Source organism: Podarcis bocagei (genome assembly GCF_964188305.1).
Source record: "Podarcis bocagei genome assembly, chromosome: Z".
Classification (NCBI taxonomy): Eukaryota; Metazoa; Chordata; class Lepidosauria; order Squamata; family Lacertidae; genus Podarcis; species Podarcis bocagei.
The window spans coordinates 27627161-27654683 of NC_138140.1; the positions used below are offsets into that span (position 1 = coordinate 27627161).

At 44.1% G+C, this 27523-nt stretch overlaps 2 protein-coding genes and 1 long non-coding RNA gene across 6 annotated transcripts in view; 2 read left to right on the forward strand and 1 right to left on the reverse strand.

Moving 5' to 3' along the window:
- The window catches only part of COL4A5 (collagen type IV alpha 5 chain), a 137122-nt gene extending 126228 nt beyond the window's left edge, over positions 1-10894 (reverse strand). Inside the window, exon 1 of the mRNA XM_081179279.1 lies at positions 10541-10894. Within this exon, the coding sequence (XP_081035405.1) occupies positions 10541-10645 (105 nt within the window). The 5' untranslated portion in view covers positions 10646-10894. The remainder of the gene's footprint in view (positions 1-10540) is intronic.
- LOC308578823 lies at positions 1948-10163 on the forward strand. 2 transcript variants are annotated; one of them, XR_014004142.1, is made up of 4 exons: positions 1948-2268; positions 3772-3888; positions 5739-5909; positions 9781-10163. It is a non-coding gene; the product is annotated as an uncharacterized lncRNA (long non-coding RNA). The 2 variants fall into 2 exon arrangements; XR_014004143.1 differs by lacking the exon at positions 1948-2268 and having other exon boundaries at positions 3158-3888.
- A 48-nt stretch (positions 10895-10942) lies between the features above and the next one.
- COL4A6 (collagen type IV alpha 6 chain) overlaps positions 10943-27523 on the forward strand; it is a 181500-nt gene continuing 164919 nt past the window's right edge. For 2 of the 3 annotated variants that reach the window (XM_081179280.1, XM_081179282.1), the window contains exons 1-3: positions 12730-12855; positions 13005-13101; positions 13221-13272. In XM_081179280.1, coding sequence (XP_081035406.1) covers positions 13091-13101; positions 13221-13272 — 63 coding nt within the window. In that variant the 5' untranslated portion in view covers positions 12730-12855; positions 13005-13090. Of the gene's footprint in view, positions 11154-12729; positions 12856-13004; positions 13102-13220; positions 13273-27523 lie in introns of those variants that run through there. The other variant, XM_081179281.1, reaches the window with a different exon arrangement.

Consider the following 27523-nt stretch of genomic DNA (forward strand, 5'->3'; position numbering starts at 1 on the left):
TCGTCTGGCTGGAACATGTTCTTGAACTGTGATAATGTCTCTTGCACACCTGGAAAGAGGGTGGAGATATATGTGCACACATTTTTGTGTATGGTGCCATCCACCACTCGTGTGCAACACCTAGACAATTGTCCCCACAAGGAAATGAAAAAGGTTGACCACTCAGACACTAGAAATCTTCACTTATTAACCAAGTTCAGCTCCCCATCACTTCAAAACCCTTTAAAAGGGAGACCCCAATCTCCTTATCACTGCTATTAAAGGGGAAGAAGGGATGTGAAAGCTGCCCAAGGTAAACGTGCCCATAGCAAGAAACAACATAAGCTTCTCCCTTTATGTTCATATAACACCTTCCCATTTCTTATGAGCATCCCAGTGTTATCCTTCTCCAACAGCTGTTGCACTGCAAGGAGAATTTCACATGGCCAATGCATTATTTCCTGCCTTAGTCTTCTCCATGCATTCCTTCCCCCTTCCACAGTCCTGGAAAAAGGCCCCTTACATCCATATTCTGCCAGCATAGGAGCCACCTCGTTACTGGGTTCTTCCCATTCTACTTTATGAGATCAGAATCATATGAAAAAGAGCTTCAGAGGCTATTCCTTATCCAACTGGTGCTTCTCCATCCCAGATGGGTGACTGGAGAGACCATATATTAATTAATGTAAAAAGATATTTGCTAACCTGGTGCCCTCCAGATGTTTTGGACTAGACAGGGGTTGGGAATCTTCAGCCCATGGGCCAAACTTGACCTGTGAGGCTTCCCCATTTGGCCCACCAGGCTGTTTGGCCAGACCACACCTAACATCATATAGAACTTCAGATGTGAGGCAGGTACAGGCAAAGTTTGACTGATAAATAGTGCCAGCAAAGCCCTTGTGCAGTGCTTACCAAGTGCCCAACATCAAGCTGATAGTTGGATGTTTGGGAAGCATCACCAAAACACTTTGAAAGCCCTGTGCTTAGTGTTTGGGGAGTGTTGCACACAGTGACTACAAAGCTCTTATTTCTTTATTAAATTTATATCCCATTATTCCTCCCAAAGGAGCTCAGGATTGAGTGGTGGGAAGTGCCAAGCATAGGGATTGCAAAGCTCCTTGCCCAATGATTGCCCAACAAATAGCTTGTTGTTGGGCATTTTTGGAAGCACTGCACAAATTGCTACATTTTGCCAGGTGCCAGTTACCTGACACCATGACAGCACCAGGTTATTATCCCACCATGTCCCTCTCACCTATCAGCCCATATTGGGAGTGAGTGAGTGGAGGATCTGGCCCAGTAGGCCACCCTGGACTACAAGCCCTAAAAAAACTCAGCCAACGTGGCTTTGCTGGTTGGGGCCGGCAGAAATTGCTGTGATACAAAACATCTGGAGAGCATCAGGTTGATGAAGGCCGCATTAAAATGTGTCATCATGAAATGGAACAAAAGATAAAAAGGTATCCAATTAAGTCCCAGGCCTTTTCAAAGGTCAAATTGAGTGGGTGCTTGCAAAAGCCTTGGTTGCCAAGCAGGGGAAAGCTTTTAAAGGTTATCTGTACTGAAAGTGAATCAAGAGCATTAGAAGGGACTAAATTGAGTGGTGTTTTGAGGGTCACTCCAAAGCAGAACATCTGTTGGTCCTTGAAGAAAGAGAAAAACAGGAGAGGTGGCTGCATGCGATTGGCCAGAAACTGTTACCAGCAGGAGAGACCACGTCCTCGCTATTCAAAGCATCATCATACCACTTTAAAAGGTCATGGCTCCTCCAAAAGATTTCTGGGAGCTGTGGTTTGTTAAGGGTGCTGAAATTTGTTAGGTGGCTCTCCTATTCCTCTCACAGAACTACAGTTCTCAGAGTAGTTTAATAACTACTCTTCACAAGGAACCCTAGGAACTGTAGCACTGCGAGAGGGAATTGGAACCCTTAACAAACTGCAGCTCCCAATATTCATTGAGGGAAGTGATATCAAAGTGCTTTTAAAATATATGGTGCAATTGAAACTAGAGAGAGCAAGGCTGTGCATGTGCACACATTTAAAGCACATGACTTCCCCCAAAGAATGTTGGAAACTCTGTTAAGAGTGCTAGTAATTGTAGCTTTGTGAAGGGTAAACTACAGTTCCCAGAATTCTTTGGGAGAAGACATGTGCCTTAAATATATGGTGGGTTCACAGTCCACCAAGCTTAAGAGAGAAGGCTCAAGAAAATAAGAGGAAGAGTTGTAGACGGAAAAGGAAAGAGTTGAAAAGAGCAGCTGGTCTAGAAGGTTCCAGAAGACCTCACTCTGTAAATTAACTGTTCCTCAACTACTGGCTGGGCTGGAAAGTGAGAGAAATAAAACCGCTTTTTAAATTCAGGATTGTAGACGTAAGCAACCCCCATATTCCTTAGAAAGTATACCCAGTTTTTAAACAGGGAACAACATACAGTTACAATATGTTGCTTTTCAACAATTTATCATGCTCTGGTGTTTCGGGTTGTCATATTTCAAAAAGTGGAAATCTGGACAAAAAGTTGTTGAGCCTTTTTTGTGGGGGGGCAAGTTCTTGAGCTTTCTTTTTTCTTTACAAAACCTCACAAAAAATTGGGAGCTAAGTTCTTGAGCTATTTTTAAGTATATTTGACAAAAAAGCAACAACACTTAGAACATGGGTTGCCATATGCCAGGGATTTCCTGGACATTTTTACCGGTTTTCGGAAATTCCGAAAATTTTCGGCAGATAAATCCCTTATGTGTGCAGGAAATCCTGGATGTGAATGTTGAAGGCTCTGAAAATGAAATGAAGGGGTTCTAGCGATTAGGATAAATAGGCTTATAAAGGGAGGGATAAAGAGCTAGAATGGATATTAAACGATCTTGCTGAACTAACTCTTAAAGTAGAATACAAGAAGGGAAGGCGGGTGGAAGCAATGAGAATAAGGTCTTGAAAGGTACCAATGTAAAAAAGTGTTCTTTTTTATTCAAAATTTTCTTCTGTATTTTTTTTATTCTCTGATTTTCTGTTTTTTGATATTTGTTGCTTGTTTTTTCTGTTGTTTTCTTTTTGTGGATGTTAATCTTTTTTGTGAAAATCTTAATAAAATATTATTATAAAAAAAGGAAATCCTGGATGTATGGCAGTTCTACTGGTGTTTAAAATTAATCAGATATTAATCCCTGGGATATTAATAATAATAATAATAATTTTTATTTATACCCCGCCCTCCCCACCCAAGGCTGGGCTCAGGGAGGCTAACAAGCAATAATAAAAACAAGTTGAATGAATACAACTTAAAAACAAAATTAAAATACATTAAAATATTGAAACATTAAAATATTAAAATGCAGCCTCATCACAGGAGGAGAAAGGAAAAAGAAAGAGGGGGAGGGAATCAAATTGGCTCCAAGCCAAAGGCCAGGCGGAACAACTCTGTCTTACAGGCCCTGCCGAAAGAAATCAGATCCTGCAGGGCCCTGGTCTCATGAGGCAGAGTGTTCCACCAGGCCGGAGCCAGAGTTGAAAAGGCCCTGGCTCTGGTTGAAGCCAGTCTAACTTCCTTAGGGCCCGGGACCACTAGGGTGTTGCTATTTATGGACCTCGAGGCTCTCCGTGGGGCATACCGGGAGAGGCGGTCCCGTAGGTACGAGGGTCCTAGGCCGTGAAGGGCCTATAATTTTTTGTTCTTTTTAAATGTGTCCCTTGGTTGTGTGTCAATCTTACACAAGACTAACCGATCTACTATGAACAAAGTGAAATGGAGGGTCTATTTTAATGCAAGTTGGTGTGTTGTTGTTTTTAAAAAATCAAGACCATAAAAAGGTCCCCTGGCCCATCTCCTGCAGCATCCTCTTCTCACAGTGGCCAGCCAGATTGCCTGTGGGAAGCCTGAAAATTGGACACCTGCTGTTCCCAGCAACTGATGAAGGTATTATTTTAAACAAATGAATAAGAAAGCTGCTTCCACACTACTGAGGTAGTGTACAAAGATGTCCAAACTAGTCAAGTGAACAACACTGAGAATGTCATTTCTTTTTTAATGGCTGGCGCGTTCAAGGGTTCTTTGGTGGTGGTGGGGAACTAGAGTGACCCATCAGTGACCCAAGACTGTCTGCCAAAGCCTGTGGCTGGAACGGAGTTGGAATTTCTTGTTTGTTTAGGCAGAGGCTGCATCTCAGAACAAGCCTGAAGTTACAAAAGATTCAGTGATGGCTGTGTAAAAGAAGCGAAGCTTCCCTCAGGTTGGATATTAACCTCACCTGTGGCAATCACACAAATGCCATCTATTTAAAGCACATGACTTACCTCAATGAATCCTAGGAACTGTAGTTTCTTAAGGGTGCTGGGAATTGTAACTCTGTGAGAGGTAAAGTATAGTGGTCATGATTCTTTGGGGTAGGCCATATGCTTTTAACTGCATGGTGTGACCTAAGTTACATGCCAGCCCCATGACAACTACATTGCCCTAGCACCCATTCTGTTGAACCTTTTCCACCCTAGCACTCATTCCAGCACCCAAAGCTACTCATGCCTAAATATATGTGTCTTGCAGTGGCCAGCATAACAGATGTTTTGTTATCTGAAGCACAAGATGGGGCCTACCCATTTCCGGTTATAAGAGTCAGCACAAGAAACAATATTTTATTTAGCTTTTACTTGATGGTTACTATAAACTCATAAATTTATATTGTTTCCCCCCCTAATTTTTTTGGTATCCAAAATGGAGATTTCTTTTTATATTAACTGGTATGTGTCAGTGCACATATTTGCAGCAATGCATTATCATTATCATATTAGAAGATTATGGGATGTGTACTCCCTGCTCCTTTTTATCCTCATAACCCAGTAAGGCAGAATCATGGAATTTTAGAGCTGGAAGGACCCTTGAGGGTCATCTAGTCCAAACCCTTACAATGCAGGAATCTCAGCTAAAGCATCCATGATAGATGGTCATTCAAACTCCGCTTAAAAACCTCCAAGGAGGGAGAGTCCACCACCTTCTGGGAGTATCTGTTCCACTGTCTAATAGCTCTTACCATTAGAAGTTCTTCCTGGTTTGAATCCATTGGTTCAGGTCCTACCCTTTGGAGCAGAAAACAAGCTAGCATGCCATCTTCCATGTGAACAGCCCTTGAGGTATTTGAAGTTGGCTTTCATATCTTTAAGACTACTCCTCATTAGACTTGGTTTCCAGACCCTTGATCATCTTGGTTAGGTAGGTTAGGCTGAGGCAGTGACTGTTCCAAGGTCATCTAGTGAGCTTCACGGCTGAGTGGAGATCTGAACCCTGGTCTCCCAGGTTCTAATATGTCACATGAACCACTATACAACACTGGCTGTCACCCAGCTGTTTTGCCTGCCACATAAATCTCCAGTAACTATTATGAAGCAGGTCTCCAAATGAAGGCCCAGGGTTCTGAACTCTTAAGGAGAACCACCAAAACACCTAGGTTGGCATTGCATGGCAAACACATTCTGAGCATTTTAAACAAGGCTCTGCAGTCTTTTGACTAGCCTCAGTGGCCAATACAAAAATATGTAGTTGCCAGGCCCATGCCCCTTTCACAAAAGTTGGGGTCTTGCCTCCAACCTTCTGCTGTATCTCTAAAACAGGGGTGGGGACATGTGGCCCTCCAGATGTTCTTGGTCTACAACTCCCATCAGCCCCAGGCAACGTAGCCAACGATCAAGGACGGTGGGAGTTGGGGTCCCAATAACATCTGGAGGGCCCCAGGTTTCCCATATAGATAAGCTACAATCTTCTTCTCCCCTCTGCAGTTCCAAGCTTGCACCAATCTTCAGAGACTCTTCTCCATGTTCCCTTACCAAATAATTTGAGGCTGGTGGTTACTAAGAAAAAGGCATTTAGCAATGGTGACAACGCTAGTTTTGAAATGCCCTCCCCAAGAAGCTTGCTCGGCACCAATGCTGTGGCCTTTTGGGCATCAGGTGAAGTCCTTTTCATTTCCCCAGGCTTTTTAAGTGTTTTTAGACCTTGGGAACTACTGGCTTGAACACAGGTGGTGCTGTGGGTTAAACCACAGAGCCTAGGGCTTGCTAATCAGAAGGTCAATGGTTTGAATCCTCATGACGGAGTGAGCTCCCATTGCTTGGTCCCTGCTCCTGCCAACCTAGCAGTTCAAAAGCACGTCAAAGTGCAAGTAGATAAATAGGTACCGCTCCAGTGGGAAGGTAAACAATGTTTCCATGTGCTGCTCTGGTTCGCCAGAAGCGGCTTCGTCACACTGGTCACATGACCTGGAAGCTGTACACCAGCTTCCTTGGCCAGTAAAGCGAGATGACCGCCGCAACCTCAGAGTCGTTCATGACTGGACCTAACGGTCAGGGGCCCCTTTACCTTACTAGACCTTGGGAACTAATGGCTTGATTCTGGTGCTCTTTTAGCTTGTGCCTGATGTTATGCTCCATGTAGCATTTTCTATACTCTATGGCTTTGAAAAATTATGGCACACCACCCAGAGAACTTGTTAATGGGTGGTAAAAATGTACTGTAAATTAATCAAAAATTTTAAATGCTGCGGAATCCACTTAACTCAGGACTTTTTAAATTCTCATAGAAACACACGTCAATGTACAGTATAGATCAGCCAACAATCAGCTAGCAATTAGGCGAATTGTCACTTGCAACTTTATCTGGATACCTGCAAGGAATAAGAAAACCTGTCCCCAGCAGAAAAGAATGTTGCGTAAGAACCCTGTTAGCATTCCAAGAAGTTCAGGAGAGGAGTCACAAGGATGGATTCAGATTAGGGCAAGTCAGTAATTGCAAGAAATTTCTAGAAAAGTTGCAAATTTGCTGGCAGCTATACTACTGACTCTTCCTTGAATTATTAATTTCACTTCCACAGTGCAATGCTTATTTCCCCCCCCCCCAGCAAAATATCTCAGCATATTGATGTGTTTATGATACTCATTGGATGTGCACAAGCACTGCTTTAGTAATTTTACTTAAAATTTGATAGTTTTCAGAACCCGATGCAGTTAGGTGGGATATGTTAATCAAGGCTGCAACCCTAAATAAACTGAATTCCATTGAATCAATAAGAACATCAGTGAGTTCTTTAACTGGGCCTCTCCCTACAGTACATGTATAAAGCTCCAAAAATATTCAATAGTCTAAATCTGAACTATTTTTGGCCATTAGTTAATTTAATCATGCAACATCAAAGCATGGTTGATGTACTTAAAAAATCACAACGGTGGCACATTCATCATTATGCTATATCATATCTTCAGAAGACAAACAGATGCCAGTTTGCCACCAAGTTCTATCATCGCTATCCAATCAATCACAGTATGTTTATAGTTACAAACGTATGTCTGGGCCTTTAAATATAATGTAAGAATGTGAATGATTTTACAGTAACTGTCATCCCTGGTTTTATAACCACAAGAACAAACACACATTTGTAACTATAAGCATAGTGTGAAGAACCTGAGAAATCTGCAAAGGAATAACTAATCTGATTTAGCTAAGAGCACAGTATATATTGGCCAACAGGAATATGAGATAAACATCAGCAATGTTTGTTCTTTCCATGTAAAAAATGGATAGAGGAAGGTTGCAAGATAAACATCTGGCCCACCTTATTACATACACTATTATTCTAATACAGCTACAAATTAATTCAGGACACTGTTACTGAACCAAAGGTGATTTCAAAATATACACAAAATGCAATAACGCATTATAGTCCATCATTTTTATTATCATAAAAGGTAAAGGGACCCCTGACCATTAGGTCCAGTCATGACCGACTCTGGGGTTGTGGCGCTCATCTCGCTTTACTCGCCGAGCGAGCCGGCGTACAGCTTCCGGGTCATGTGGCCAGCATGACTAAGCAGCTTCTGGCGAACCAGAGCAGCACATGGAAACAACGTTTACCTTCCCGCCGGAGCGGTACCTATTTATCTACTTGTACTTTGTGCTTTTGAACTGCTAGGTTGGCAGGAGCAGGGACCGAGCAATGGGAGCTCATCCCGTCGTGGGGATTCAAACCGCCGACCTTCTGATCGACAAGTCCTAGGTTCTGTGGTTTAACCCACAGCGCCACCCGCATCCCTTTTTTATTATCTTTTATTATCTTTTATAATTTTATAATTATACAATGTTTTATAATTATTTTTTATTTTTATTATCATAGTGGACAGTATATTTAGATTTATATATTTACATATTTCTTTAAAAGGGAGGTATTACTAGTCAACGGGAAATAACATTTGAGGATGTTATTTTGGCCATCTTGCTACTACTATCCATCTTTTCTGGCTCTGAAGAAAATCTCAGGAAGATATACCGGTAAAAATTACATAAGTCTTTCTCCCCCTTCACAAAATGTGCAACACAGAGAACTCTTTTCTTCCAAATGGCAGCTTTTCAAAGAGTTTGCTGCTTTCAGTAACAGTGGAAATAATTTTGTTATTAGGAGAGGAGCCTTCAGGCAAGATGATGCTTTTACGGTCTCTCTTTTCCACTCCCATCAAGAAAGTAGGCAGAGGAACAGAGCCAGAGAGCAGAGCCCTATGTCTTGCAAAGGCAGGGGCAGCATGCAGGAGGTCCCAGATTCAAATTCCAGGTAGCACTTGGAAAGACATACAGTGGTACCTCGGGTTAAGTACTTAATTCGTTCCAGAGGTCCATTCTTAACCTAAAACTGTTCTTAACCTGAAGCACCACTTTAGCTAATGGGGCCTCCTGCTGCTGCCGTGCCGCCGGAGCACGATTTCTGTTCTCATCCTGAAGCAAAGTTCTTAACCCGAGGTAATATTTCTGGGTTAGCGGAGTCTGTAACCTGAAGCGTATGTAACCCGAGGTATCACTGTACTTCTGTCCAAGACCAGGAAAAGCCACTGCTGAGCTAGACGGATCAACAAACTAGTTCAGTTGGAAAAGCTCTTCCTAACCTGGTACTAAGAGACAATTTGTCCAAGATTTTTGATATAACATAAGGTATACATTTTAGCCCCACAGACTGAGGAAGCGAACCACCATGTGCTGGAAAGCCTGGGTTCAAGTCCTACCTCTGCCACAAACTCAAGTGTGCAACCTTGGGCCCTATGTTTTGGCTTCAGCATTCCCCATCTGTAAAATGGGCATTAACAGCAAACCTGAGCACCGCATGTTGCAACTCAGTGCTGGCTGCTGGGGACCTGGTGGGGCAGCCAAGAGTGGAGCCAGAGGTGGTACCCATTGGTTTTCTCCCCATCCTCCTCCCTCACCAAAGATTCTGTGGGTACTTAAGCAGTGCTTCAGTAAAAAAAAAAATACCGCCTCCCCGACCCTCATGGCTGCAAATGAAAGAATACTATATAAAAAGCAAGAAGTAGCTGGTGTGGCATTAAATAGGTATTAAAATCATATTTTGCTCTAAGCATCACACATACATGTTCTAACATATTTCCAAAACCCAGTAGGACACAACGCACTCCCTCAACTTGGTTAGCAAAAGCATCCTCTGGAAAGACAAGTGGGAAGCCTAAGCCGCTGCTCTTCAGGAGTGTCTCACACCCTGAGGCCCCGGGGAAAGAGAGATGATCCTCTCCACATCCAGACAGCGGGCTTCCGATGGAAGCGCTCAGGAGTTCTGAGTGAAGCTGAACTAATTTCTTCTTTGTGCTAAAACCTCACAAATGGAGCTAAACACACAGCAGGATGGGGGGGGGGGTTCCCTCTGCATGGAGTCCCTCCAATTCACTTTCACATACGTTAATTTAAAAGGGGGTCGGCGGGAAAGGAGGGCAGCCACAAATCAACCTCAAGGGAGCTAGACAAAACTATACATGTCTTTGTTTGATATAGACATTCCCCGTGAAGAGGGCGAGAGCTACGGTGGAAGAGGAAGGGGCGAGATAAGAAAACCACGCTGCAGCCACCTGAAGGAGAGGCACTTGAGCCGGAAGGGAAACAGCCGCAGCCCCCCTACCCTAATCAGCTCCTTGGATATTCTCTCCCGAAAAACAAAGCTGTCCTATAATAATAATAATAATGATGATAATAAGTTCGTGCTCCACTCTCAACAGGTTTTTAAGCGGCTGCAAATAAAAAGTTTGGGCCATCTGCTGGAAAAGCAACGTAAGGCTCAGCTAATTAGTGAAAGAAAATCAGGAGTTGCCTTGAAGGCAACGTGGGTCCCCGCTCGCCCTCCCCATTTTCCGCGGCCGGGAAATGAGGCAGGGGAGAGAGATAAGAGTCCCCCCCCCCCACACACACGGGGATTACGAAGGTAGCGCACAGGGTCATTCCCAAGGTTCCCCCCCCCACCCACCCACCCGCTCGCTCATCCGGCCTCTGAAACACATGGCCATTTCCAAAGCAACAACAATCAAGGTCGCCCTATTTTGAAACCGAGGCTTTTTACTTTAAAAAAAAGACCTACAGCCGAGTGCCCACGCCAAGGACTTCATTTACCAAGGACTATAAATACGAGGCGATTTCTCCTCCGGGAGCTCACACAGCCACAGGCAAACCAACCTGAGGCTGCTTCTCCCACTCCGCCACCCCCTTCCCGCGGCTCCCGCTCGCTTTATTCCCCCGGAGGAGAGCAGCTCGGAGCACCCACCGCAGCTCCGGCGTCCTGGCTCCAGAGACCCAGCAGCAGCAAGAGCACCAGCAGCGGCGGCGGCGTTGGCGGCAGCAGGCAGTTGGCCCTCGGGCTCAGCTTCATTCTCCTCCTCCTCCTCCCTTCCTCAGCAGTCTCGCAGGCTCCCGGGCTGGTCCTTCGGAGCTGACATGGTCTTCGCAAAAAAAGGGGGGTGAAAAGGAAGGAAGGGAAAGAAGGTGGTGGGGGAAGAGGGGGAGAGAAGGTTGGGCTGGGTTGGGCTAAGGCGAGCCGAGGCGAGCGGTGCGCCCGCCCGCTTGTCCTGTCCCCTCCCCCTCGGTCTCTGCAAACCCGCTCGCCTTTCTGTACAGACTTGCAGACTTGTCCGCGCTCCAAAAAAAAAGTTTTTTTTAAAAAAGTGTGGGGGGGGGGGGGAGAAAAGAAAAGCCGCTCTCCCGGGACTACTTTGTCCCCAAAAAAAGGCACTCTGGGATTCATCCGCCGCACTCCTTGGCTGGTTGAGGAAACCTCCCAGCGAATGGCCGTGATGGTTATGATTAAGGGGCTGTTCTTGAAATAGGTGTTGTGTGACGGTTTATTTCTTTTCTTTTTTTCAGGCTCAGAGTCATTCCAGGTAAGCCACCATGAAATAAAAAGTTCAGGTTTTCCAGAGCATTAACGTTCTTTTTCTCTCTCCCTCTCACACACGCAGGGTTCGTGTTCCAACTAAATTTTACTCAGATGGGTTCCACTGAAACGTACGGATTTGTGTTAGTCGTTTCTGTGTGTTGCAGTGGTTCTCCTCTGTATAAAAAGCAGCATCAGATACAACCCACAGAGTTTGTTTATGTTTTTGATTGACACTTGATTGGCAGAAGCGGCAAGGTGTGTTTAAACCCCAAATCTGAAAGGGTATCTTTGTGCGCAACCCCCCCCCCCTCCTCCCGAGGCGGCGGCAGGTGGGAAGGTGCTCAGAAAAGAAAAGGGGGGAATAGGTAAGAAAATTGGGTAGGGGGCGGGATTCCGATCAGACCCTTTTGAGAAGTTCTCAGACTTAACCACCACAAGTGTCCTGTGGACACTTAACTGAGAGTAAGCCTCTCTTGAGAGACTTACGCTCAATCCTAACCATACTGATCCTATTGAATTCAATGAGGCTTACTCCCAGGTAGACTTGGTTAGGGCCTCAGTCAACATGCTTAGGGGCGGGCCCATGGCTGCATCCTTACTGGGGAGCAAGTAAGCTTTCTGATGCACCCTTGTGATCGGTCTGCTGCTTTCGGCATCCTTTGGCTGCCTATGGAAAGCGGAAAGTGAGTGGTTCTGTATGGACCGTTTAGGGTTACAGCCTAGTCCCATTGAACTAACTGAGGCTTACTATTCGCGCGGTAAACTTGCGTAGGGTTGCGCTGTAAGTCTTTGAAACTGGATGCCAGCTCTGAATTGAGAAGGGAAAAAATAGGGAGATAAATTTTTGATTGCATTTAACTCCCCAAGATACAATCAGGTTCCAAACCCATGCAAACGTGCAGAACAACTTCAGTGAAAAAAATTCTCAGGAGAATCACAGGTATGAGATACCTCAGAACCTCCAGTGGGTTTGATAAGAGTTCAGAGTAGGGCTTCTGTGTCACACCTGTTTGATTCGGTTTCGTCCCCTAGCTGAGATGCGTGCATGTAATTGTGCGATCCTATGCAATTGCACTCGAAGCACGGGGTGCTAATTTCAATGGAACTATTAGTGTGCTTCCCTGAGAGTAGTAAATTGCCGCGCAATCCTAACCATGTCTACTCAGGAGTAAATTCTATTGAATTAAGTGGGGCTTACTCGCAGGTCAGTGGTGTTTGGATTGCAACATAAGCTACACGAAATTAAGTGAGCCTTGCGTCCATGTGAACGTGAATAGGAGTTAATTGTTTTCTTTAGAAAATAAAATAAAATAAGCAAATGTGAGGGTATGGTCTCCGCTGCGCGCGCGGGCGCATTGTTGGTTACCTACATTTGGTCTGGGATCACCTGAGTGCTCTGGTTATCTCAGACCAAAAGCAGGTGCCCAGCACAATTTCGGAATGATGAACATAGCACAGAAACGGAAGATCAGCGAATCCAAGTTTATTCATTTATCCTTTTTTCTGACTTTGGGGGAAAGAAAGGATGGGGGAGGAGAGGGAGAGAGTTTGATGCGGATCTGCGGCTGCCTACTTGGCTGATTGACAGTCGTGGGCCCGCCCCCTAGCCGTCTCCATTCCTCGCCCGACGCCGCGCTGCCGCGGCCGTTTTGCTGGGGAATTCTCGCTTGCGCGCTCTTTGATCAGGATTCGTGCACCTTACGCGGGTAATGTTTTTCCCCGGAGGCGGGACCAAGGTCTTCCCGTACCCTAATTGATCGGTAGCAGCACGGTCGGCCCTTCCTGCCCACCCCCCCCCCAAAATCCCAAACTTTGTTGTCATGCTGTCTTAACCTGGCTGCCTTCTTTCCCACAGACCGGGGGGCCGGGCGCCGTGAGCAACCCGAGGAACTGAGTTCTCCAGCGGGAGCGAAGCAGTTTCTTTGCCGGCCACGCTGCACCATGCGCGCTGGGTGAGTTTCTGGGGAAGGGTGGCCGGTGGGCCGGTGATGCTACCTTGACTTTAATCAAATGTAACTTGTTGGAGTCTCTGTTACAACTTTAATTAATTTTTGGTCCTTTCCCCGTGCAGGCTGGTTGCGTTCCTTGTTGCTTTCTGCCTGACTCCAGATTCTGTGAATGGGGTAAGTGTTCCCAGACAATCTCAAAATACTGTGCATTTATTTTCCTGAGTCAGAATACACACAACATTGGGGCCTCCTCTCAGGTAAAAATGTGTCCAGTTGATACTTAATGTGAACTGGGTGCATAATTACCACAGAGTAAGCTCTGTTAAACTTGATGCAATTTAGTTCCAAGTAAATGTTTGTTGGCTGTATGCCCTAATTCGGGGAAATAATGCATACTCAATGTCTACTCCAGAGTAGGGTGCTGGATGATAATAACATCAGTGTCCATGATGCTGTAAATGAACTAGTAGAAATGGTAGTGAGATTTATTCTTGTATGGGATGGCAGCATGATGGATGCACTTCATTTAAAAGCCCTGCTGCATTTTCTGTAATAACTGGGGTGCTTTGTATGTGGATTGTGGGGTTTGGGCCTGGAACATGAGGGTCTGTGGATGCCAAAACATAGGGACACTACATGCAGCAAATGTCCTATGCATCTTTTGTATATTTACTCAAAAGCAAGCCCTGCTGATTTAAGTAAGACTTGATTCCCAAGTAAGCATTGTAGAGAACTGCAACCCCTTGCTGGTGTCTATTTTTTACTTGTGGTACTTAAAGTAAAACTTCTCTGTCCTTGAACACATGTGCTATATATAAAATTGCAAAGTTAGGAAGCCACGTACTGGAATGATAAAGAAAACCAATTAGTTTTTGAGCCCTTCATCACATTTTCTTCTTTCCTCTGGGGTGGTCTTCAGAACTCTTCGGAAGTTTGGGTTTATGCATCTATGGTGGGGATTGTAAGAACATAAGCCAAAGTCATGGGCAAGGTAGACCGCATTTACCATCCATTTAGGTTTGGAAGCAGTTACTGCTTCTAAAGACAAAATAAAAAAATTCCTTCCAGTAGCACCTTAAAGACCAACTAAGTTAGTTCTTGGTATGAGCTTTCGTGTGCATGCACACTTCTTCAGATACACATATGTATCTGAAGAAGTGTGCATGCACACGAAAGCTCATACCAAGAACTAACTTAGTTGGTCTTTAAGGTGCTACTGGAAGGAATTTTTTTATTTTGACTATGGCAGACCAACACGGCTACCTATCTGCTTCTAAAGAGAATGGGATGAGGATGCTTAAGCCTCCTTTTCTCTCTATTCTAGACTGCACTCTGTGCAAGCTCAGAAGCACTCTTTTGCAAAGGGGGTGGGCTGACTTTCCTGCTGACCTATGGCTCCTTGCTTTTTAAAGTTAGCCCTTATAAACTGTCCCTTTACGGGTGGTGCACTGTGCATCTATAAGCAGGGGGCCATAGGGGTCCATGTGATGAAAACTACATTTAGGGCTCCTGTCAAAGAGAGGCTGTGTACACACAATACATTTAAAGCACATGGCCTGCCCCAAAGAATCCTAGAATCTGTGTTTCTTAAGGGTGCAGGGAACTATGGTCATATGAGGGGGGAAACAACAGTTCCCATGACTCATTGGGGCAAGTCATGTGCCCTAGATGTGTGGTGTTTTGTGTAGGTCCTTAGGAGCAGGCCTGTTGGCAGCTTTATGCTGAGCACAAGTTCTAGAGTTCAGGAACAGGACTTCTTAAAGCCTCTGAGAAGCATGAGAGCTAAATGTCTTCTTGAGATTCCCTTTCCTACGCTTAGAGTCATAGAATCGTAGACTCTTAGGGTTGGAAGGAATTCCAAAGTTCATTTAATCCAACGACTTGCAATGCAGTTAGAATGTATAGTTTGTCAATGTTGATATGACTTGGTTCATTGTGGGGCCTGGGGACATTTCTGGTGCTATACTGTGGCTCAAATTAAGGCCTCTTTGTGGGATTCAACATATGCAGAACATACAATATCTACACTGGACTGGGGAAATGCTTTGTGATGCCACAGGACTTTTTGTTGTATATGTTGAATTAGTTTGCTTTGTAAGGGCAGTAATTCCAGACTGTGCTCATCTGAAACATAGGTTTTTGTACCACCACCTGCTGTTGGTTGAATATTGTTTTTGAATATTAATATAAAGTGCTTCTTATTTGTCTAAATGCCCCTTCACAAAAGTTCCCATATGGCAAAAGCCCTCGTTTTACAAATGCTTTTGTTAGTGCTGCAGTGCTTAATTGTGTTAGATTCATTAACACTTTCTTGGTTGAGTTAAAAAAAGGTGACATGGGTGTTTGCGAGGGGAGGGTAGTCCTCCCATGAGTCATAATCTCCAGATACTCAGGCTTCATTAAAGAGCAAGAGAAAGAAAGTTTATAGCACATGTAGAACCTAAGATGATAAAAGGTTTCCAGGTAATTAGGCAGCAGATTGAAAACAATATATGTGCCTTTTAGTATAAGTACTGATGAAAATCACACTATTCTCACGGGGGGGGGGGCAGATACAAAAGAAGACAGGGCTCCAGAGGGAATTTAGTAGGTGTAGAACAGTGTTTCCCTGACTTGGGTTTCCTGCTGTTTTTGGACTTCAGTTCCCATCATCCCTGACCACTAGTCCTGCTACCTAGGGATTATGGGAGTTGTAGTCCAAAAGCAGCTGGAGACCCATGTTTCAGAAACACTGGTGTAGAACATCTATCAAAGGTGCCTACCTTCTTTTGCATCTGGCTACGCTTACTTTAAAAGAGGGGTCTTCCCATATCTTATGGCCAGGAAAGGATAACTCTTAAAGAGGATGCTTGTGATATGGTGCCTGTACATGATTTATCTAGAACAAAGTAGGGTTTTTTAAAATTCTTCAGAGCTATTGTTGTTTACTTACATACAAGTTTTAAACTATGTATAAATCTTTTGTTGGACTAACAGGTGTATAAATTTTGTTAAAGTAAGAAAAAACACAACGTACTTTCAGCTGGAAAAAAGTAACTGTGATTCCAAGCTTTAATGACTTACTCTTACAGTCATTAGGGGTTCACAAAACAGTGTTTAACATACTAATCCAGGTATCGCTATGGATTTGTGGTTGAAGATGGAAGATGGCACATCTGTTGCTTCAACTAAATTGATATTTAGTTGTCCTTTTTATTCCCTCGTTGTGTTTTATATTAAAACACAACAGGAGCAATAAAAAGACAGTTAAAAATCATCCAGCATCTGACAGAGTACATTCATATTTATGCAACAGGAAGAAGAATCCTTATGTGTTCCACCATGACACTCAGCAAAAATAAAGTGGTCTGTAGAGAAATATGTTTGGGAACCCCTGCTGTAATCCTAACTCTACTTATCTGGTAGTGAGCCCCATTGAATTTATGATTATATGCATGCTTAGGATTGCACTATAAATGTTGGGTGTTTCGTAGGACTGGGGTAAAAAAGCTAAGTAGCCAAACTCTCTAGTTGTGTATCAAGGTTCACACTGTCAAGTTATGCAGATGACACTCTTCAATTAGCATTGTTCAGTAGCTCTTGTATTTCCATCCCCTGTTTTCTGCAAAATAAGTTGGGCCAGATCAGTGATTTCCCCAAAGGATAGTTTCTAAATGACCAAAATGTGTCAAATTACTTAACTTGGATCAGTACTGTACCTGGGATAATTGGGCCGGCTCCTTAATTTGCAGAAAAACTGATCCACCTGTCAGTCTTGCCAGCTGTTTTGGGTTTAACCAGTTGCGACTCACTTCCAGGTTACAGGGCTTTAGGGTAATGGTTCTAGACTGTGAGCATTGGCATATTTCTATCCCTGCCCATACACTGAAAGCCTTAACTGTTCTTTCCAGGAAGTAAATCTCAGTAAAAATAGCCCTGCTGGATCAGGCTAATGGTCCATCTAGTCCAGTGTTTCCCAACCACTGTTCCGCGGCACACTAGTGTGCCGCGAGATGTTGCCTGGTGTGCCGCGAGATGTTGCCTGGAGGGAGGCAGGCGAGTCGGGAGGCGAGAGGCGGGGCGGCGGCGGCGAGGAGAGGCCGCCCAGCGCGGGGCTCTCGCCGTCTGCCTGCCTGGCTGCCTGCGAGCTTGGCGGGCAGCGCCTCCGTCCGCAGCGCCCGCCTCGCGGCTCTCATTCCCTGCCCCTGCCAAAGCTCACCCAGCCAAGCCGCGCTCTCCTTCCTGCCTCGCTTTGCTGCCTCCTCCCCCCCCACCCCCAAAGCTTGGAGGTTCCCCGGCAAGGGGGAGGGGAAAAATTGAAACTTACACTTTCGTGCGTCCCTCCCGGCGTGACGCTGCGCGCTGACGTCATGGGGCTGTAATGGTGGTGTGCCTCGAGATTTTTTCCATCAAACAAGTGTGCCTTTGCCCAAAAAAAGGTTGGGAAACACTGATCTAGTCTAGCATCCTATTCTCACAGTGGCCAACCAGATAGATGCTTGTGAGAAACCCACAAGCTGGAGCCAAGTACATGAGCACCAGTTTCCAGCAACAGGTATATTCAGAAGCATTACTGATTTTGACTGTGGAGGCAGAGCATAGCAATCATGGCTAATAGCCACTGATTGCAATGCAGCTTGTTCCTGAGTGAGTTCATTTTGACTGGAACAAATAAAGTACTGTGTTATTTTTGTTTTCAAGCATAGCCAAACTGGCATTCTGTATTCAAGTCAGTAATTTCTGAAGAGCAATTTGAACCTGTGTTAAAGGCACTTGAGTCATCTTGTGAGGCTGCTGTTTTGGTTTTTCCTCATTTGACAATTCTTAGCTGTGACACTAGCCCTAATTCAGCACTTGTAGCTTCATGGTGAGACAAATGTAATAGGGAAAGATGGCAAAGCTCCTGTTGTCCTTTCCTGTTATATTTTTCATCACCATGTGATGAAAAATCTGTTGAAAGTGATAGATAGATGAATAGATGTGCTACCGAGTCATTGATCCATGTACCAGACAAGTGGCCAGCATTGTGCCTCCACATTTTTTTTAGACTCCAACTCCCATCAGCCCCTACCAGCATTGCCAGTGGTCAGGGATGATGGGAGTTGTAGTCCAACAAATATGAAATAGGCATTATCTAGCCCACTATTGTTCCCTTGGATTGGCACTGGATCTCCAAGATTACTATTTGGTGCAGTCATTTTCATTCAGGCTGAGAAAGCTCAGGTCCAGAGGCCAATTGTGACCCTCCATTCCTTTCCTTGAATTTGCTATAGCCCACTTCTCCACCTCAAGCATTATTACAGTGGTACCTCTGGTTATGAACTTAATTCGTTCCGGTGGTCCATTTTTAACCTGAAACCGTTCTTAACCTGAGGTACCACTTTAGCCAGCACACGATTTCTGTTCTCATCCTGAGGTAAAGTTCTTAACCAGAGGTGGTACTACCAGGTTAGCGGAGTATGTAACCCGAAGTGTCTGTAACCCGAAGTGTTTGTAACCCAAGGTACCATTGTATTATCTTTGCTAGCTTGGAATGTTTCCTTGAACTCTGATAAGTCTTTTTTGCTTGCATGGATGGAGTGTGCAAGTGTGTATGTGGAAACTCTCCTATTGGACAAAGATAAAATTTACATTTGGTGCTCCACCTGCTTTTGGCCCACGGAAAGCGAATGTGGCCCTTGGGCTGAGAAAAATTCCCCACACCTGTTTTAACTGGAGATGGTGAGCGTTAATCATGGGACAGTATGTGTACAAAGTATGAAGCTTGTTCTTATTGTGTGTTTTTTCTTTCCTCGGGCCTCATAGCCGTACCTTCTTCCCCTAGTCCTTGTGGTTTGCTATAATGGACCAGACCAGGTCTAAAGCAGCTTCTGGTAGGGTCAGTTTAATACCTAAAGGAGAAAATATGAATATGTTGTTAAAAGAAAGAACTTTGCAGAATCGTGGGGCATAGCTGAGTGAAAGAGGGAGCTTAGCCTTTCTGTATCACATGCACACCCTTGAAAATGCTTATTTTTTTGAAAAGAAGTAGATACTGTTAAAAATGGCTACAAAAAGACAAATCCTTGCATGGATGGGAAAAGAGGTTGTATCTCAATGGCAGAACATAGTTGCGTACAAAATGCCTCGGACTCAGTTGCTGGAATTAGAGAAAGGCCATAGCTCAAGAATTATCTGCTTTGTATGCAGAATGTCCAGCATCTTCAGGCAGGGCTGGGTGAGACTCCTGTTGAAACCCAGGAGACTTGCTGCTAGTCTCTGTTAGCAGTACAGAGTTACAATGGACTGGCCCAAAACCTTTCACTACCTGAGGTGGAGGATAATATGGTTTCCAACCACCACACCCATTATTTGTACAAAGCTAAGTGGAGCAGCAGTTGAATCTTGCTATGGTAGGGCAGTGTCCTCTACTGAATCTCAGAGCAGCTGGCTAGCTCTAGTGACAATAAGGCATGGCATGTGGCATACACAACCCTTCCCTCCCATACCTCATTGCCATCTCTCAGCATCTGCAGCATGAGCAATCTGCTTCGCTATGTCTAATGGTAGGGCCTGGACCAATGCCTGATTTGTTGGTGTGGCGTAAGTGAAACGGAGACCAAAGCATCCATTTGTGGCTCTGGGTATAGAGCAAGCATGGAATGATTTGTTATTTTCATGCTCGGACTATACCAGAGCTGCATCATGTGTGATAAGCTTCATTCACAAATGCCAATTCCGCACAGGAAGGCTGCATGAGTGCAGGCATCATACCTAAGCATGTATGTTGCATGAGTATGTTGTGAGCATACCTGTGATCCACCTTTGAGCTGTGTGCACTCCAGGGTATGCATAGCCTGGAAGCAGATTATGCAGCAATCTCACTGAAGCTAAACACATCTGAATCTGGGTCTGGGTAGAGAACCTGCTTGGAGCCTTTATAGACCAAAACCGCTCTCCTCCAGACCTATCTGTCTAGCCTATAGAACTTTCCTAGGCTGCCATCACTGGCTTTGCTTCACATTGAATGTTTCTTCCTGGCTAGAATGTGTTCCTGAACTCTGAGAATGCCTCTTGCTTGCAAGTAGAAAAACTAACCTCTTTGCATTCATTGGCCCACCCACTTTTGCCTCCACTCATCACTGCCCCACCTTTGTCCTGAGAAAGGTTCCCTACCTGCTGTAGGTGCTGCACTGAGTTCTGTGGCGAGCAGGGAAGAAAACAGAATGTGAATGACTGCAATAAATAGAGTAGATAGATATTTAAATTGTTCTTGGACTCATCTATTAGAGTTCAAGCTATCTACAGTAGGTGTCAGTGGTACTAAAATAGGTTTGCTCAAAGGTATTTGTGTATATTGTAACCCTGCCATTAGATTAGGCAAATGCTGATAACTTCTGAACTGTTAGTTGCAGCTTCCTGATTTAAAACCCTTGTATTTTATAATTATTATTTGCTTAGACAAATTGAACAGTACCAAATTTTAAGCATTTGGCGGGAGATCATTATAAGGAAGGAGCAGGATTAAGGAGATCATCGACCTTAGCTAAAAGCAAATAAGCACTGAGTTGTATGCAAGTTGGTTACAGGGAAAGAGACATTTTGTTGATAACTTCAACAAAACTTAACAATAGTTTTTTGTGGTTTTTTTGCAGGGGAGGGGAGCATGTGTGTGAGGGTTTTCTTGGCTAGAGAAAAAGAGGTGCAGTACAATCTTGTGCAGGGGTTATGTTCCACCTCTGTGTGAGACTGTCCTTACCTTATGGAGCTGGCACACCATGCTGTCCTTACCCCCACCCTAAGCAAGACAGAGAGGTGTCAATAGTGCGTGAGAGCATCCTAGAGCCCAGTAAGCAAGACAGAAAGCTTGAAAGCTCTTCCTTCACTAGGGGGAAAAAACCCTGTGCAAAAGGAGCTTTTAAGCTCTCTGCCTTGCGTGCAATTAATTCTCACAGGCCTTTTAATGAAATGTGATCCTTTTCCCATGGAATATTTTGGGTGAGAACTAGTGGCCCTCCAGATGTTGCTGGACTCCCAACACCCATCAAACCCAGCCAACACAAATGAAGTTGTGGTCCAGGAACATCTGGAGGGGCTATAACATATCACTCTGTTTTAGGCTGTGGTTATGTGTTGTTGGTATGACTTTAATTGGGATGGGAATAGGTGATAATTCAGGTTCTGTGACCCTAAGCTATATTAGTGTTACCTACATGATTCATGGAAACATGAGATATAAATATTATTTTAGAAGGAAGGACATAGGGTTGTCTGTACATAGGAAGAAGCTTTGCACACAGACCATTGGTCCATTCAGCTCAGTACTGTCTACACTAAATGGAAGTGGTTCTCCAGGGTTTCAGACAGGGTACATTCCCAGCCCTTAAGATACTTCCAGGGATTGAACCTGAGACCTTCTCAGCTGCTCTGTCATTGACCAATGTCACACTTTGGATAATTTCCACCTGGTTGTAGAGAGTAATCCAAATAGCAGCAGCATTTAAAAAAACAAAACCTTATCAGTGATGTATGATAAAACCCAAATAACTATTTAAAAAAGGTAAAAATTAAGATAATATGAAGTGAGTATGTGACAATAAAACTGCCAGTATTGGAGTTCTATACAGATGTATCAGGAGTTGCTATTTATTTATTTGCTTAATGTTTTGAAGCAAATGGTTTCTTCCACCATTAACCTGTCTTTTTTAGGGCAGCCAGGCTCCCCTCATGGTCGCCTTACCAAACTGGGTTCCCTCCAGATGTTGTTGGACTACAACTCCCCTCGTCCTTTAGCATTTGCCATGTTGTTTGTTGCTGATGGGAGTTGTAGTCCAATAACTTCTGGAGGGCACCAGGTTGGGGAAAGCTGCTCTAGGAATGCAAGCACACTTTGGGTTTTGTCATGCTTCTAGATCCTTTTGTAGTTGTTTGGCTTCCATTGTAAAATGAACTTTGGCATCTCCCTCCTGACCTCAAAAATGGAAGATCTGGGAACTGGTCTGCCACGTGATCACTTCTTTTGTCAAATGGCATAAGAGGCTGAACAGCATGCTATGAAGCTTCAGACAGGAATTTTAGATAATGTTCTGTACCATATGAGATCAATAGACTGCCTTTGAAAGAACAGGTGTGGCACCTACAGAAGTGGCACTAGAACTGCAAAATTCTATTTCCAAGATCAGAACCAACAATTAAAGAAACGTTCACAAATTTAAGAAGTCGTAGAAACCAAAACATTTATTCCTAGGTTCTCTAGTTTTTTCCCTTTCGGTTAATCATTGAGCAATTAAGCATTTAATTCTCAATTATAATTGCAATTTAAAAACAAAACAACCCGAAGTATGCTTCTGTATGTGCACTACTACCACATCACTCAAAGGCAAAATTTCAAAGTAAAAGATCCAGTTGATGGGCTAGGAATTGCATGGTTGTCAAGTATATACTGTAATAATTCTTTCTCAGTCTTTTACTTGCTACTTTAACAAACTGGTGGAGCTATATATACCAAAGTTCCTACCCTTATGACTTCATAAAACTAAGGAAACATAAAGCCAGTATTCCCTGAATCAGAAGCAAAATAAAAATACCTACCAAATGAATTATGCTTTGAAGTGTAGGGCCAAACGATGTGTGAAATTAAACACATGGTTTGAAACAGATGAAACACCTGTTTCTGCTTTGGGTGGTGTTGCAGTCCAAGCATTGCCAGCCCAAGACATTTTGCTGCCTGAGGTGAAGTAGAAAATACTTCCCACCTCTGCCGTGCAACTCTCTAGAGGCTGCAGGCAGGGGCTGGGTAAGCCATGACCATGGTGGCAGCTTCTCCACCACATCACCTCTTCTTCCTCCTCTGAGCCTGGATGTGCTACTCACATGCTCACTCTCCTGCTGACCATCTGACAGGTGCAAGGGAGAAAAATACCACAGTACTATGCAGGTGCAAGTGTTGAGTGCAAGTGCCACACTTGTAGATAGCTTCTGTGCAAGCACCTTGAGGCACAGCAAAAAGTGTGAGGCAGAAGTCCCCTGCATCCTGGGATGCAAGGGCAGATTTTCATCAGGACTGTGAGTTAACCTGTAGTGAAGTCAAGAGCTGACTCTGGTTTTCACAGTGCTTTAGAGCAAATAGGCACTGAATTATCAAGTCAGCCACATTTTCTCCTTACCCTGCTAGACTAAAGAAAGGAGGGAGTGTTGATTGTTGTTCAGCCATTCCATGCAGATTAAGCATGCCTGAACCCACAGATTTTATTTGACCTAATTAAGTATGCCTATCTTGGGCCAGGCTGTTTCATCTGAGAGGTGGATATTGTGGATATTGTAAAGTCCCTCCAGATAAAGTCTGAGGCATCTACTTTGGAGGCTTCATTCAAAGTATTTTGGGAGGATGAATGGGATTTAAGTTTAATGAATGAATAAATATTTCAGAAGACCAAATGTTTTAAACCATAAATGTGAAAGTGTTTTTAGAGAGTTGGGAAAGTCTCTGTGTTATAAAATGGGCAGTGTCACCTACATTTTATGATGTCAAGAGCTTTCACAGGTAATGGTTTATGGAGTACACTATTCCCTGTGGATTAGTGATCCAATTAAAGCATTTTCACAGACTAGAATGAAACTGGAATGCTTTACTGACTTGTAAATGTTGATTGAGATAGAAGGGAAATGACTATTTTTAACATAGAAGTACATTCCAGTTGAGGCATATTATATATCCCACTCACTCCAAGCCCTGTCTAATATTTATCATTTTCTTTTATTTGTATGCCACCCTGCATCCGAAGATCACAGGGCAGTTCACAACACAAAAATACAGGAACAGGATGGATAAGATGCCACAGTGCAAAATGTTTTTCTTTTGCTGCTATGGCTGGTAGTGGTTCTGTAGGGGTTTCCAAAAGGGGCTCTGCAACATTAGCCTTACTCGGAGAGGCCTGGGATTGAACCTGGGAGCTTCTGCACTGCAGAACGTGTGCCCTACCACTGAGCTATGGTCTCTCCCCATAAGTTACTCCTCCACAGGAAGCCGCCTTGTCAGGAAGTCAAGACTGTTGATCCAGCTAACTCAGTATTGTGTACAGTGAGTGGCAGTGGCTCTCCAGGGTTTCAGAAACAGGCTTATTTTCCCAGCCCTCTCTGGAGATGCCAGGGATTGAGCCTGGGGCATTCTGCATGCAAATCAGATCTTGTGGCCCTTCCCCATACAGTCATATCTCAGGTTACAGACACTTCGGGTTGCGCGATTTCGGGTTGTGCACCGCGCTGAACCTGGAAGTACCAGAATGGGTTACTTCCAGGTTTTGGCACTTGCGCATGCGCAGAAGTGCTAAAGTGTGCTTTGTGCATGCGCAGAAGTGCTAAATTGCCCATTAATTGAAGGCACCTCCTCCCCAAAGCATGAAACCACCACTACCTGCAAACCACATGCTTCATAGAAATAGCCCCATTCATTGGTTTCCGTGGAGCTACCCCAGAGTGTTTCATATCTCTCTTTCTCAGCTTTACTGATCCCTCCCCCACCCAAAGAAATAGAATTTCAGCATCTTTTTGGTGAAAATTATCTGCTGATAAGGAAAGATCTCAATGGCTGTGTTTGCTATGGTAGCTTTCCATTCAAACTGCCAAGAACAATTCGGCCTGAGTTGTAACAATTGTCCAACTTGTGTCTCAAACTTTCCTGGTCACTAGTCACAGGATAATGCATGTGTGTTTTTTTCCAGTAAAAGGTTGGGGTATTTGGAAAAAATGACACAATTTATCTCTCCCTCTCCCCTCCCTAACTAGAGAACTGTTTAAACTTGAATTCAAGATAGCTGTGAGCCCTTGAAGTTTGTTTTTTGATAAGGCAAGTGATTGCGATTGTGAAATCAGACCTGGTCCTATGATTGTGCTTATTGCCTTTGCTCAAACAGAAGAATATTCACAAGGATACTGACTGGTGGATTTCCCTTTTTGTCTGATTGTGATTTTGTACCTAAATATAAATTGATGGAGTTATTGGCTCAATTTCAAGCTGGCTGTTGATGTGACTTCTATCTGTGTAGGTGTAATGGGGTTTAGGTGGAATAAAGCTTGCAGATAGTTACGGTAATGTGAACATTTTTTCTTGTTTGGAACCATAATTGTACAGAAGAATGCAGTAATTGATGAGCAGGAGCTAAATGCACAAGTACTGTAATCTGTTTAGCACATGGATAATACAATAGCCTCCCTGAGTCTAAAGATACAATTAGACAATTCTTGCTTGAAGACTTTTTAGCTAGCCAGTCCAAATTACATTCCTGTAATCTGCCATGGTGCTGGAAGTTGCTTCTTGGCAAACCACATTAGTCCGCCAGGATAGCCCTATAGATATCTGGCAATTGTAACAAACACCACATCATACAAAAAACAATTCCCCACCCTCTTCCTACTTAACCACACATTTTAATTTATCTTAAACAAGTTGATAAGAGCCCAGAAATATTATTTAGCTTCCTTGCAGAGCAAGCTTCAGCTCCTCCTTTCTAGCTCTTCACTGGGTCACTCCTCTCTACTGGGGGTCACATTGGCCCAGCTATCGCCCCACCCCAAGCCTCTCTTAAGTGGAAATTGCTTGACAAAAACGTATTTCATTTGAAACAGTGTTGGATGTAGGTCAGGGTTGGGAAACCTGCTTCCCCCCATCCCAGTTGGGACTGACGGGAGTTGAAGTCCAATAGCACATACCTGTATACAGTGGTGGTTCCCCTTTCCTAACATAGGCAGAAGGGCTATGTTTCTCTGTGGACATACTGTACAGTGGTACCTCAGGTTACATACGCTTCAGGTTACATACGCTTCAGGTTACAGACTCCGCTAACCCAGAAATAGTACCTCAGGTTAAGAACTTTGCTTCAGGATGTGAACAGAAATCGTGCGGCGGCGGCGCAGCAGCAGCAGGAGGCCCCATTAGCTAAAGTGGTGCTTCAGAACAGTTTCTGGTTAAGAATAGACCTCCAGAACGAATTAAGTTCTTAACCCAAGGTACCACTGTACTTCACAGCCTTAGTGTCAGTGCTGTTCATGGCTTCTCCTTTACTTGTCTCTCTTCTTGCATATGCTGATACGTCCCTATCTATGACCTCTGCTCCTCTAGCTTTGCTACTGTCTATCAGGAGAAAGGACAGTAGAGATACCCCACTCCAGAGGACTCAAGAGGAGCACACATTAGTTCAAAAGTAATCTGACAAGCCCTCTATTAGGGATGCAACTTCCTGAAATTTAAGTAGAAGTGACTCTGCGCTTTTGCATTTGACCTTAGAACACAAGGGAATAATGGAGGAATCAAAGCAAGGATCAGGATAAGGTTTGGAGCAGCTCTTGGAGTGTGGGGGTGAGCTTTTGTCCATACAGAGTTTGCTGTGTTGCTAAAGGAAAATATCAGTGGTATCAATCCAGTGATATCAGGGGCTTCATTGCCTCCTTGGAAGCCACAGAAAGTGTGTGTGATTTAAGCAGGGAGAGTCACAGTTGACACCCTTAGCAAGTTTGCAAAGGCAAGCAGCTGAAGTTTGATTGCCTTGTGTGGACTTTCCTCTTACTGAGTTCAGCATTAAATCTGTTGGGTCCGGTTTTAACTCTTGAAAACATCCCTAAGGTCAAGCAGGCCAGGAAGAGATCGGCATGGAATTAAATATATTTGCCCTGGCATTAAGGAAGAGTCATTTGCCCAAAGTCCAGAGGTGACTGGCAAATAGTTGCTGAGGATTAATGAGTAGATGGTGTGATGGATGGGTTTTGGAGATTGCATCAGTGCGAATATATCTTGAGCATCTCCTGGAGAGTTCCAGCTTATCCTCTTCATTGTTTTCCTCCTTTTTATTACTCTGGCAAAACAAACAGGGGGATCTTTATCTTTTGAAAAGGAAATCCAGGCTCTGGTAAGATCGACTTCAAACAAGCAGTCATCTTGGCTTCTTGATGTGCAAGCCACATGGAAGCTGTTTATGTGTAACTACTCTTCATGGCAGATTTGCTGGCTTTGCTGTGGCACTTCTGTGCAGAGGGAAGGACAAGTTGTAGTGGTGCTGACACAGAAATTGTGGGTTCTCAAGCAATGTTATATCAGGTCCAGTCCTACCATTAGACAGAGTGAATAATTGCTTTAGGGAGCAGATGTTTGCAGGGCGGGGACCATCAGAATGACTCTCACCACTGGCGGTCCATGGACCATAGTTTGGTAACCCCTGCCTTAGAACAGAAGGGATATGTTTATTTAATCACAGCTACAACCATGCTGTATTCCTGATGTAAAAACTCTCAATGTCTTATTTTCTCTGGCAATACCAGGCTTCCTCAACCTTGGCCTTCCAGATGTTTTTGGCCTACAACTCCCATGATCCCGAGCTAGCAGGACCAGTGGTCAGGGATGATGGGAATTGTAGTCTCAAAACATCTGGAGGGCCAAGGTTGAGGAAGCCTGGGCAATACTATGCGGAGATGAGAA